Source organism: Alligator sinensis, unplaced genomic scaffold, assembly GCF_000455745.1.
Source record: "Alligator sinensis unplaced genomic scaffold, ASM45574v1 scaffold1052_1, whole genome shotgun sequence".
NCBI classification, from domain to species: Eukaryota; Metazoa; Chordata; order Crocodylia; family Alligatoridae; genus Alligator; species Alligator sinensis.
In genome coordinates, this window is record NW_005842971.1 from 425,060 (window position 1) to 438,088 (window position 13,029).

A 13,029-nucleotide genomic window follows, 5' to 3' on the forward strand; every position below is an offset into this window, starting at 1 on the left:
CCCTATGAGGAGAGACTAGGGCACCTAGACCTCTTCAGCCTCCGCAAGAGAAGGTTGAGAGGCGACCTTGTGGCTGCCTATAAGTTCATCATGGGGGCACAGAAGGGAATTGGTGAGGCTTTACTCACCAAGGTGCCCCCAGGGGTTACAAGAAATAATGGCCATAAGCAAGCAGAGAGCAGATTTAGACTAGACATGAGGAAGAACTTCTTCACAGTTAGAGTGGCCAAGGTCTGGAATGGGCTCCCAAGGGAGGTGGTGCTCTTCCCTACCCTGGGGGTCTTCAATAGGAGGTTAGATAGACATCTAGCTGGGGTCATCTAGACCCAGTACTCTTTCCTGCCTATGCGGGGGGTCGGACTCGATGATCTGTTGAGGTCCCTTCCGACCCTAACATCTATGAATCTATGAGTCTGAATTGGCCTTCTAGAAGTTTGTGGCCATTGGACCTAGTTATCCTTTGGAGGCCCTGGCGAACAAGTGTTTTCCCAGATCCTGATGCCCCCCCCCCCGCCCCCCCACCACATACTTATAGGCAGCCATCAAGGCCCCCCTGAGCCTTCTCTTCGCCAAGCTGAAAAGTTCCATGTCCCTCAGCCTCTTCTCATAAGGCTTGCTCTCTTGGTCTTTGATCATATGGGTCACTCTCCTCTGGACTCTCTTGAGTTTATCCACATCCCTTCTGAAGTGGGGGGCCCCAAACTGGATGCACTACTCCAGCTGTGGCTTCACTAAAGCCAAGTAAAGCAGGAGGATAACATCCCTGGTTTTGCTTGAGATGCATCGGTGGATGCATGCCAGAGTTTGGTTTGCTTTGCCAGCCATGGCATCACACTGGGGGCTTATGTTCATCTTGTAGTCAGTCAACTGTCAAATCTCTTTCGGTCTCCGTACTAGCAAGCGTAGCACTGCCAAGCCTGTGAGTCTGATGCTGGTTATTTCTTCCAAGGTGGAGTAGCCTGCATTTTTCTACATTTGAATACCATCAGGTTTTGGTCCGCCCACTTCGCAAGTGTGTCCACGTTGGCCTGTATCCCCAGCCTGTCCTCCAACGTGACCGCCTTCCCCCATAGTTTAGTGTTGTCCACAAACTTTGCCAGTCTGCATCTGATGCCCAAATCTAGATAATTAATAAAGATATGGAAGAGTACTGACCCAAGCACTGAGCCCTGGGGGACTCCACTGGTAACCTTGCGCCACACTGATTTGTTCCCACCAACTAGTACCCTTTGGGTCCGACCCCAGAGCCAGTTCCCCAGCTATCGGACTGTGAGATGGTCGAGGCCACAGTTCCCCAGCTTGGTCACTTACTTTTTAAGAAAAAGTGTGATTAGTTTCCCTTGTAAGTTTCATGCAATTAGGATTTAAAATTCCCATATGGAGCATCAAAACATATGGTCAGAACTTATTTTAACAGTGAGACCTGAAAAAGGATGCCTTGCATTTGAAAGCGCGTGGCTAAGTCTATTCTAACCATGCAGTCGGTCCAGTAAAGAGATTATTCAGATTCTTGTTTTTTAACAATAAACTTCTGGTTTGATTTGGTTTGGTTTTGTTTTCTGAGAGAGACACTACACCAGCTGATACATTTTGGTTTGTATCTCTTACATATGTATTTGATTTGGCCTGTGGTAGTAAAATGTAGATTTAGTCCCAAAGAACTTTATAATTATGTTTTCTGGTTTATTATGTAACTATTGATAAAGAAGAAACTGTCAAAATGAAAGTTGCATGTAAATCTTTGGCCCAGATATTTAAATTGCCCCAAATTAAGCTCGTGAATAAGTTTGACTATTTTTTTTCAGAATATTAAATATCAACAAATACCATAGGTTTTGACATGAGAGAACGAGTTGCCTGAAAACATTAGGTTATGTATGAGTCTACTTCATGCACTTGGGTATGAAATTTGTGACCTTTACATTTATTTAAACTGAAAGAAATTTGCATTATTTTGCTACTTATGCTGTTTTACATAATGTATTTCATTCAATTTAGATCATATACTATAGTGCTAGGAGGTATTAATGTACAGAGAAACAAGCAAAACAGATCTATCCTCTCCACCTTTCTAGTCTTCCTTCTTAGTTTTTATGCACTAACAAGATAGTACAATATTTGCATAGCAAAAGCAATAGAAAGACATTTATTAAATCTTAGTGAAAAGAGTTTCAAGTCCAAACATAACTTCACCGTTTTCAGAGTTCTTTGGAGTTGGACACTTTCTTCTTTCTATTGCTGACTAACTTTCTTTATGATTTAAAAAAATCTACATTTGACATCTAAACTGCCTCTTGGTTGCTTTTAAGTAGTTTGATAGAACTCGGCAGTCTGTTAGGTTCAGTTTATTTTCACCTTTATGATTCTTATCCCTACAATTTTTTCACCCTGACGGGTTTGGAAAAATTTGGCAAATTTACTGAAGTTTCATCTTTCATTACATTGTAAAGCCTCTATTTGGGGGAATCACTTCTTGAAGTATGCATCCCTAAGACTGATGTGGAGAAAGTAGATGGATAAAGATATATTGTACATGAATTCAACCTTTAAAAAAAATTTCAGTACCAGTATGTGTGTTTGCATCAAGTATTGGAAAGCCAGTTTGGACCTGAGGCATTAAGGGGTAGTGGATGCTTGAGATGCACTGATTTCCGCCCCCTCCACCACTTCCATTTATCTTGAAGTCTGCTTCTCTTTCCCCCGTTATGTACCATCACTCTGAATATATAACGTCACATAACAAACCTGATTATGGAGAATTTAATACTCAAATGAAATGAAGAGCTCACTATTCGGATGACAGATTCCCAATAGAAAAAAGCAAGTCAAAAAATTCAGACATCTACAGTTGATCTTAAGCTGCATCTTATACAGCAAAAGATCATTTCGTCTTCACTGGGCTCCCTGTGACTTTAAATTACTATACTGCCAATAGGTTCATGTTGGATATGTAACCAAGCATTGCCTGTGACACATTACACATTTTGGTCCTGCCCTATTATTGACTCTCTTTGGAAATAAATTATAGTCAGAATTGGTACAGTTTTGAATACAGCATACATTAGCTTTGGTAAGTATGTACCTTCCTTGATATATACCTAAGAGGAGTGTCAAGATGAGTGTATATGTGTGGTTTGTGGTGTTACATACCACACGTGGCAAATGTGCAACTGTGCATCATGGTGTAAATTTGCATTGTGGTGCCAAAATTTGATACTGGGATGCTCCAGTTTAAAAAGAAACAACAAAACCTGCCATAAAAATTGGTACAGTACATGCAGCAACAGTGTGTATAGCCAGAAATGGAGCCTGGCCGTTCAGAGCCGTACTCTAGCTGCTGGCTAGGCTCCGTGCTGCTGTTGGTCCAGGATCCCAGGTAAGGTTTCTGGGGCCAGCAGAGGTGCTGGCCATAGCCTCCCCTGCCCCACCCGGGACATTTTGGCTTGCGCCTAAGTGCACATGCAGGGGTGTACCCTGGGACACAGAGCAGTGGCACAAATGTTTTTAATTTTCTTGCAGTCTACCCTTAGAATATATACTTTATCAGGGAAGGCTGTCTGTGTTGTGTGGTGACATACTTGCACCTCCTTCAAAATAATGCATTTTCCTTGTAGCTTTCCCTGCCCATTTGTTTGGGTAAGACATTCAAACTTGAGAAGTTTCAGGCCCAGTATTTCAATTTTGGTCTTTCTTGTTGGGACTGTTTACAGTTCATTTTGAAGTCCGGATATGTAATTCTCCCTCTTCCCTTCCCCTCCCGCCCCCCTGCTTTTCTGGAAATATTGTTCCAGTTGCTTAGTAACAGTTTATTTTTGTCTTTTTTTCCTGAAGTAAATGACAAGAAATCCATGCTAAGACTTTTAAGTAACTTGGAGGATTGACAGCTTTTAGGACTATTGTGCCTAATTTTCCCTTTCCCATCCAAAATCAAAAAGTTGTACAGACTTGTTAATCAAGACTAATGACTGCTAACTCAAACATGTTTAATACCTAAATCTTAATGATAGTCTTTGCTGTTTTTAAATAAAAATGGTTTGACTCGTTTATTATCGTTGCAAAGGAAGTTTCCTAATACATAACACTTTAAAGGAATACTTCAATTAAAAAAAAAAATAAAGGTGGAATAGTTCATGCTAGTAGTTTAATTTTGTGTTAGTAAAATTGTTTTTTGTATTACTGAATGTCTGGAAAAAATTAATAAAATATGCTCTTTAACATTTTATCAGACTGAGTTTGAGTAGATGTTGCCCTAGATCTGTCATGCTTCATAAGATGTGAGACTTCTCAGGCTCATAATAAATGAAGTTGCTTGGACTGTTCTCTTATTTTCCAGCAAATAGAATCAGACCTTTCTGTGGAAATATTAGAATGAATGTTAGTATGTAAATACAGAACAGTAGAATTGAAATTGGTTTGTGTTACTAGTTTTATATATTTTTGTATTGAACATATACAAAAAGTTAGTCATTGTTTTTAATGTATTTCTAACAAGAACTTGAGTTCAACAGTATGTAGGATTTGAGACGTGTTTCAACCCACGAGAAAAGCTTTGTTGGTTTTAATACCCCAAATCTAACAATCTCCCTCTTTTATTGTAGGAAACACTCCTTTACATCTTGCTGTGATGTTGGGACATAAAGGTTGGTAAAACTATTATTTTTTTTATTAAGCGTCACAGTTCATCAGGTTTTCATTAGAATTTTAGGGAAGAGTAAAATATTGGAGAGGCTGAAAGTCTTTTAACCCCCTCCCTCCATCCCCAAAGAAGTTTTTGATCATTGTGTTGTATAGTAACTTACTGACTGAGTACTTGGAAAGGAGGGCATGTGGGTCTAGAAAAGAAAAGTTGAAGAAGAGCTTGAGGTAGGACCTGCATACCCCCAGTAGTAGGAGGCCAGAGCAAGGCAGTGGAGCTGGTATATAATTCTGTTGGATATGAGAAAATGAACTATAAGAGTTGTATATTCTCTGGGGCTCTTCTCTGACTCTGCGAAGAAGATTCCCTCCCCCCTTCCCCTTTTTTTTTCTTTTGAAGCTGCCAGGAAGCAGTGAGACTTGGAGAACCGTAAGTTGTGGACAGGCATAATTTTAAGCGATATTAAAAGAAAACATGAGTGTGTTGCTCAAGACTGGATATCAGCTGTTCAGTTTTAACAGTAACATGTGACCCAAGTGGTTTAACTATCATGTAAGTAAGATAAACTAACTCTATCTTCAACTTTTACCTTCTTTCAGGGTTAGAGTTGAAGGTAAAACTGGTTTGCTCTACTGCCTCCTGAACAGGAATGGGCATATGCAAATTGCATGAGAATATCTAACTGTGTCTGTCTGCATATGTAAAGGTGTAGAAAGCTGAGATCTCAAGTGTGACCCTATGTAATGAAGTCTAGGCACTACAAAGCAGGAGAAGGAAGCCTTTCTCTTGAAGGAAAAAAAAAAAAGGTGGGGGGAGGACCAACTGGGCCATGCATTGCTGGACTGTTTTTGAGTGGGCTGGGTGAAGTTAGGCACTTACAAAAAAAACCTTAAGTATCCCCTTGAACAGCTGTAGAAGAGTGATACTAATCTTGAGATTCTCTTCTGTCAGGTAGCTCCAGCCTGCATTAGTTAGGTTTTCCATGGATATGTAGAGCTAATTTCAGGGAGATAGCTATGTTTTCATGATTCACAGATACTTTATATACCTTTTTACAGCTGCATGGTTTGTTTTTTTTTCTCTTGCTTTTCGCAAATGGCAAACAATGAAGTAATCTCTAAAAATGAAATCCGTTTTTAAGGTCACTTTTTAATTAGGACAACCTTTCAGGAATTCTTTGAGGAGCTGAATAATGTTCAATAACATTCTTCCCCCCGCCCCCTTCCTCTCCCTATTAACCAGTTCATACAGAAATCTCTTATTAGTGCAAATCCCGTCTGATAATGCAGTTGAAATCTGTAAAAACTGATTGTGCAGCTGTCTCTAATTATTAACTTAAATATGTATCCATTCTTACACTTCCATACTTTTTTAAATATTAAGGATCATGTCTCCAAAGATACTTATTCACTCACCTTCTGTTGAAACTGAAGATATGGCTGATAGATCTGAATCATCCCATCTTTCTTGTAGTCAGTGAATTGCTGCTCTTTGATTATGCTTTAAATCAGTGGTTCTCAACTTTTTTTGTACCAGGACCCATCTGTAAACATCGATGGCCAGTCCTGACCCAGTGCCTCCTACTCCTGACCTGTTGCCCCCAGGCCCCAGCCTCCCCAGCATGTGTGGTGGGGGGGAGCATAGGGGGCCCCAAGCAGCCCCTTGCAGGCTGGAACTTTGCCAGCATTCAATGGAAAAGCCATGGTCTCCCACGTTTTTCTCCTGTAAAGGAGAATCTATTTTTAAAGCTTGTTTGCGACACTTTTCATATATTCTTACGGCCCACTTTTGGATTGAGAAATGCTGTTTTAAATCGGCCAGCAGGAAATCATTAAGTACATTGTCTCTCATTAAACTGCTGCCAAAAGCAGCATGTGCTCAGTAATGGAAACCAATAGGGGTGCACAGATTGAGATTTTGGGGACCGATACTGATATCCATATTTTAAGGAGGCATATTGGCTAATACCGATCCAATTTCCAATACAGCTGCATGTAGCTGATAAGTCTGTTGGGGGAGGGGGGTTGCAGATCAAGGCCCCTGCAGTGAGGGAGGGAGTGGGGCTGGGGCTGAGGTGGGGTAGGGCATGGCATGAAGCCGTGGTTTGTCTGGGCGATGCAGGGATTGGGGGCAGCTCCTGCCACTGCGTACCCTAGGAGGTCATGGTGGGTGGGGTGGTTGTATTATTTGTTAGAATAAAGACCAAAAGATGCTGTTTGATTCTGAAACTGCTCAAGATGTGAAAATTCAGTTCAACTCCAGACTATGTACATTGTAGGCATTTCTTACATGTTGGAGCAAGGATTATGATTTGAGGAAAGGCATGTGACCTTGGATCTACATGGAGTGGGGTGGGCTGCAGGTGCAGGCTGAGGCTACGGCAGTGCCAGGCTCTTCCTGGCGGGGGTTGGGCCAGGCTGGGCTCGGGGCAGGCAGCGGCAGGAGTATTGGGTGTAGGCTGTGGTGGTGACTGCTGCCACCCCAAATTTTGCTGTACCGCCCCCCGACCCCACCTCCCAGCGATGCCTCTGCTCCTCCCACGCTGCACACAGCTCTCCAAGCTGTCGGGCTGTGCTCCTTGCCGCCTATGTGTTGTGCTGTGCCTGTGCGCATGCACAGGCATTTATTGGCCACATCATTTCTGACGCAGTCAATTTTCTTTATATTGGTGTTGATCCGATACCAGACCAATGTATGAGTGCACCTCTAGAAACCAACTGCGAAGCAGATTAAATGTAGTCAACACTGAGCATGACTATAAAACACACAGCACATAATGGACAATCATACTGATAGGAACCTAACCTATTTTTTACGTGACCCTTAAACAGGCAGTTGGTCCCCCAGGAGGAAACAGGCACTGGGCCTGGAGGTACTGCCATACCAGGCCAGCACTTGGAAAGGCCCTAGCAAATTCCAGCACCCTCCCCTGATGCTAAAAAATTGATGGGAACCCACCACAAGGGTTGGTTAGTGAAGCCGATTTTAATAAGGTATATGATGACGCCCACTGAGTGCAGTAGGGCCAAGTCTATTTCAAGTCATGATGAGCCATCCCTTTGAATACATTTTGACTTCCTCTTCACTGCCATAGCTGAGCTGTGCTTTTCTTTCCGATTTTTCCAGTGATGCCTGTTTCTTCACCAGCCTTAAATGGCAAACCTCACTGATTAATTTTCTGTGTATAGAATCTAATTATTTGGGGGATCGTCTTAAATTCAGGGCTGTCTTAGATTCTTAGTTGTGAACTAAAAATAGCAACATCAAAGATACAGACATCAATGTTAGAGGTAGAGAAAAGGTGGGTTGTGGTTTTAGTGTTGGTTTAATTTTGGATTTAGTTTATATGGCAGATGTGGATATAAAATAGAATAACTTTAAGGCAAATGGAACTGGAAGAATGGCCTGTAAAAGCAAGATATCTAAGTAGCTGCAGTCGGAGGCTGTACTTGTAGGACCACTTCAGAAAACTGTGACCCAATATCTTAGAAGATTGTACAAATACAACCGAGGACAGGAAGTCCTAAGAGCCAACTTCCAAATAGGAAGTAGGACACTATAAGCAGGGGCATGTCAAAGCTAGGTTTTATAGAAGTAGATTTGGACAGGAATAGCGACTGCTATTTTCCCTGTGTCTGCACAGATGCTTGAAGGAGAGAGAATTGATTAAGCAAACAGTATTTTAAACACTGGAAATGTTATGTATCCTTAATACCAAAGGAGAGAATTTTACTTAAAGCATAGTTCACCGAAAATTTGATTTTCAGAAACTGAAAAAGCAGCCTGAGCACCACACTAACTAGGAAAGTCCTGAGATCATATCTTGTCTACTGACTTGTTGACCAGCTTTAAGTACTCTCTTGACAGTGTACCTAATCTTAACTTTCTAGTCTGAATAATACTACTGCTGAGTGTTGTAAAGTGTTTTGAGGATGAGGAAGTGCTATATAATCTCTTAAACTACACACAGCAGCAGACTCAAATACCATTCCCTCCACTGATCAGGGATATGTGAACCGGGTGGTATCTTCCTATTTAAATGCTGCATTTGTGCCGACATGGAAACCTAGCATTATAACCATTGCTATTTATAGCAGTATTACATAATTCCTTGTTTAGCAGCTTGGAGAGGCATTGAGGTCCTGAATTGCTTCCCTCTCTGTGGTGAGGCTAGTCAGGAGGCCCTTGGAAAAGCACTGCACTAAACAGGTATACAGACCTGTTGTCAAACAAATGGCTAAAAAAGTCATTTCTGAAGTTATGTTCAGTATCTTGGCAAAAGCAAGGGACTGAGTCAGGCATACAGGAAAGCAAAAATTAATAAATGGGATGTCTGACAGTGCTGCTGCTGTGCCTACTTCAGGGTGCTGGACCAGAGCACCGCACTTCAGGATGGACATGGATGAGCTTGAGAGGGTACAAAGAAGGGCCACCTGTATGGTCAAGGACATGGAGGATAGGCCCTACAAGGAGAGACTCCAGGAACTGGATCTGTTCAGCCTGAGTAAGAGAAAGCTAAGAGGTGACTTGATAGCCACCTACAAGTAGGCGAACACCAAGATCTATCTAGGGGAGCAACTCTTCAGGAAGGCACCTCAAGTGAGCGTGAGAACCAATGGGCATAAGCTAATAAAGGGTAAATTCAGGCTAGATATAAGATGCACAACTCCTTCTGTGTAAGGGTCACCAGAATCTGGAACACACTCCTGGCAGAGGTGGTGCCATCACCTTTGTTGGAGGTGTTCAAGATGAGGCTGGACAGGCACCTTGTTGAGCTCATTTGAGCCCAATAACTTCCTGCCCATGGTGAGGGACCGGACTTGATGATCTTGCAGGTCCCTTCCGGTTCTGTAATTCTCAGATTTTTATTTGGGGATGTTGAGAGAGACTACTGTGAGGGCCTTTAATAAGCTGCAGAAGAGCTAATTTCCCTGGAAAGCCAGGATCTTTTCTGTACACAAGAAAGTACTCATGGATGCCTATCCTCATGGTCATGGGTTGAGGAGGACCTCTGTCAGCAAGGATCTTGTGCTGTATCAAATATTGTTATAAATAAGCATCAGTAGATGTGAAGAGGTGGGTTTGTTTTTTGGGGTGGGGGTTCACTTTTGAGCCAGACCGCTGTTAATAGAACCATTTCAGAAAGATCTGACCTAGGAGTTTTTTTTGCCTTCCCCACTCTGTTGCTTACATGTGTTGTCAAAAAATGAGGACAGTGCTTTGGGCTTCAGCTCTAAAAACTTTTGCTCAAGAATTTTAGCATATACTCTATAAGGCAAAACTTCATGGCTCGGCATGGCATGTCTTAGACAAGAACCACTAAGTTGTAAAGAACTCGGATTTTTGCAGTAGCTTTGTACATGTCTGCAGGAGAGAGAGCAGTCTGGCTTGAATTCTGCTGTCTTTGCAACACATTGTGTGCCACAGCAACTTCATTAATTCCTACTTAATATAGTGATGCCTTTCCAGTTTTGCAACTTGGGGTGGGGAGTAGAGAGAACCATTTTACCGAGTAACATAATTGTATATCTTGCTGGTTTGTTAGTCTTGAACAGTCTCCTATGTTCGCTCTGATCTAGATTGCTGTGTGTAGTGGGAAACCACACACACACACACACACACACACACACACACACACACACACACACACACACACACACACACACACACACACACACACACACACACACACACACACACAGAGTTATTATCTTGCCTCCTGCAGATTTTTTAGACTTGTTCACCTACCCCATTCCAGAAAACATTGTCAGTCATGTTTTACTTGCTTCTCCCTGCCCCCCACTTCACATTATGCCATGTCAAGTAATGTCATATGCTGCTAGATCCTCTTGTCCCCCAGTTCATGACAATGCAACAGAGTTCCTAGGCACAACTGAAATAAGGTGGAATGTAACTTTCCAGGATCTCCTCACTGTTTCTATACTTTGAAGTATCCAAGCCTTCAAGGATAGAACTTTATCAACACCTGAGGAGGAGAAAGTACAGGACAAAACAGGATCTTTTGGAGACCACCTTGTAGCATGTTAGTGGCCCAAGATGGGTCAGAACTTGGGGATGGGCGTGATCTTTGCAGTGGAGAAAGATAAGCAGGTGGCCAGAAACACCATTAAGCAGAGCCTTGCTGTTTTCTTGGCATTTGATAGATTTCCTCTGTTAAATGGTTTTAAGGGCAAAGACCAATAAAAATGGCTCTTTAGGGAAACGAAAGACAAGCTGCTTCACTGGAGAGCACCCTTCTGCAGTTTTCCCACAGAGCATAACAGCCACGAGCAGTAGCATGTTCCAGTCAGATACTTGGACCCATAGACAATTCTGCTTGCAAGGACTTAGTTATCCAGGAAGCCTTTTTTCTCAAGAGTAAGAGTTAGCACAAAGAAGACTGAAACCTGCATATCTGAGATGTGATGATTGCTTCTGTATGTGTATTTAGTTGGTATATTTTGCAGCTTTCACCACTACGTTTTCTCCTGGTGGTTGAGTTGGTTACTGTTCGCAGGTTTGCACAGTTTGCTTTGTATTTGTATTTTGTATTGTTCAATAAAGGCTGACGTTGCTAGCTGGTTATTAAAATATCATAAAAACACATTTCTCATGCAAAATATATTGTGTCTTTAAGAAAATACTGCACACAGCATTAAAAAAGATAAACCAGTTCATTATACAATGGACATACTCATGCCGGAGAGACCTTGCATGAAAACCATCACATTTTCAGCCTCTACCTTCAAAGAAAAGGAATAAGACATCCTTGATCATGTGGTCCTGAGGGTTGCAGAAGGAGGCTCTTTGGTTGCTTACAACATTTTGAAAGTGTGCAGCTTTTCTTTCTTCCCCTCAAATGTTATTAAATGTTCTAGATTTAAAAAGCAGCTTAGATGAAAGGCAGGTATTGCTCACCAGCCTATAACCTTGTTATTAAAAAGTGTCATCCTCCCTTTTAGTTCTGTAGTGCATAGTGCCATATTATCTTGCAGCTACATATTTAGGTGATAAACAATTTTAGTGTCCAGTAAAAGGACTTAGCCAGAAAAGCAGAGGATAAACTGGGTCTTCAATAATGGCAGGGGCAATCCCAGTAAGTACTACTAATATCCATGGTAGTCATGGGAGGAACTTTTGTTTATTAATTTTGTTCATGAAGCAAACAGTTTTGACCTAATGATTCTAGTATTGTGGAAGTTTCCACACTAGCCTGGATTAATACTGAGAGATTACCATGGTGATTTCCTGTACTCTGAAATCTTGTGGAGAAATACCCTATTTTTTTTTCTTTCTAAAACAGCAGCTTGGATCAAAGGCAAAGAACAGATGCATGGGTTCTGTTGATTGCCTTGGAGCATTTAACTGAAAGTATGTAACCCCCTCACATTACATATCCTCTTTCACATTGCCAGCAGATGATTTTCCCCCATGACCATCCATATATTCTTGATATGTCTGCGTATGGCATTGTGCTAGACCTGGCTTGTCAAAAAATAAGAATAAAAAATGAATCATAGATTCATAGATGCTCGGGTTGAAAGGGACCTCAACAAATCAAATGACCCCAGCCAGATGCCTATCCAGCCTTCTCTTAAAGACCCCCAGAGAGCACCACCTCCCTTGGAAGCCCATTCCATGAGGAAGTTTTTCCTGATGTCTAGCCTAAATCTGCTCTCTGTTGGTTTGTGACCATTGTTCCTTGTTACCACAAGAGGTGCCCTGGTGAACGGAGCATCTCCGATCCCTTGCTGCATCCTCCTAATGAATTTGTAGGTGGTCACAAGATCACCGCTCAGCCTTCTGTTGCGGAGGCTGAAGAGGTCCAGGTCCCTCAGTCTCTCCTCACAGGGCTTGTCCTGTAAGCCCATAACCATATGAGTGGCCCTCCTCTGGACCCTTTCAACATCCTTCTTAAAGTATGGTGCCCAAAACTGGACGCAGTACTCCAACTGTGGTCTGACCAATGCTGCATAGAGGGGAAGTATCACCTCCTTGGATCTATTTGTCATGTATCTGCTGATTCATGATAAAGTGTGGTTAGCTTTGCTGATGATTTTGTCACACTGATGACTCATGTTCATCTTGGAGTCCACTATAAATCTGAGATCCCTTTCCGCTTCTGTGCTGCTGAGAGGGTCACTTCCCAGCCAGTAGGTGTGCTGGATATTTTTGCACCCTAGGTGCAGCACTCTGCACTTGTCCTTGTTGTACTGCATCCTGTTGTGTACTGCCCACTTTTCTAACCTGTCCAGGCCTGCTTGCAATCATTCCCTACCCTCTGGAGTGTGCACTTCACCCTACAATTTCTTATCATCTGCAAACTTGGACAGAGTATGCTTCAACCCACTTCCAAGTCACTGATGAAGATATTGAAGAGTACAGGTCCAAGG

General features: G+C 42.2%; 1 protein-coding gene across 1 annotated transcript in view; it reads left to right on the top strand.

The window, feature by feature from the left end:
- ANKRD13C (ankyrin repeat domain 13C) overlaps positions 1 to 13,029 on the top strand; it is a 60,616-nt gene that overhangs the window by 10,341 nt on the left and 37,246 nt on the right. The window contains exon 2 of the mRNA XM_025192833.1: positions 4,599 to 4,640. Within this exon, the coding sequence (XP_025048618.1) occupies positions 4,625 to 4,640 (16 nt within the window). The 5' untranslated portion in view covers positions 4,599 to 4,624. The remainder of the gene's footprint in view (positions 1 to 4,598; positions 4,641 to 13,029) is intronic.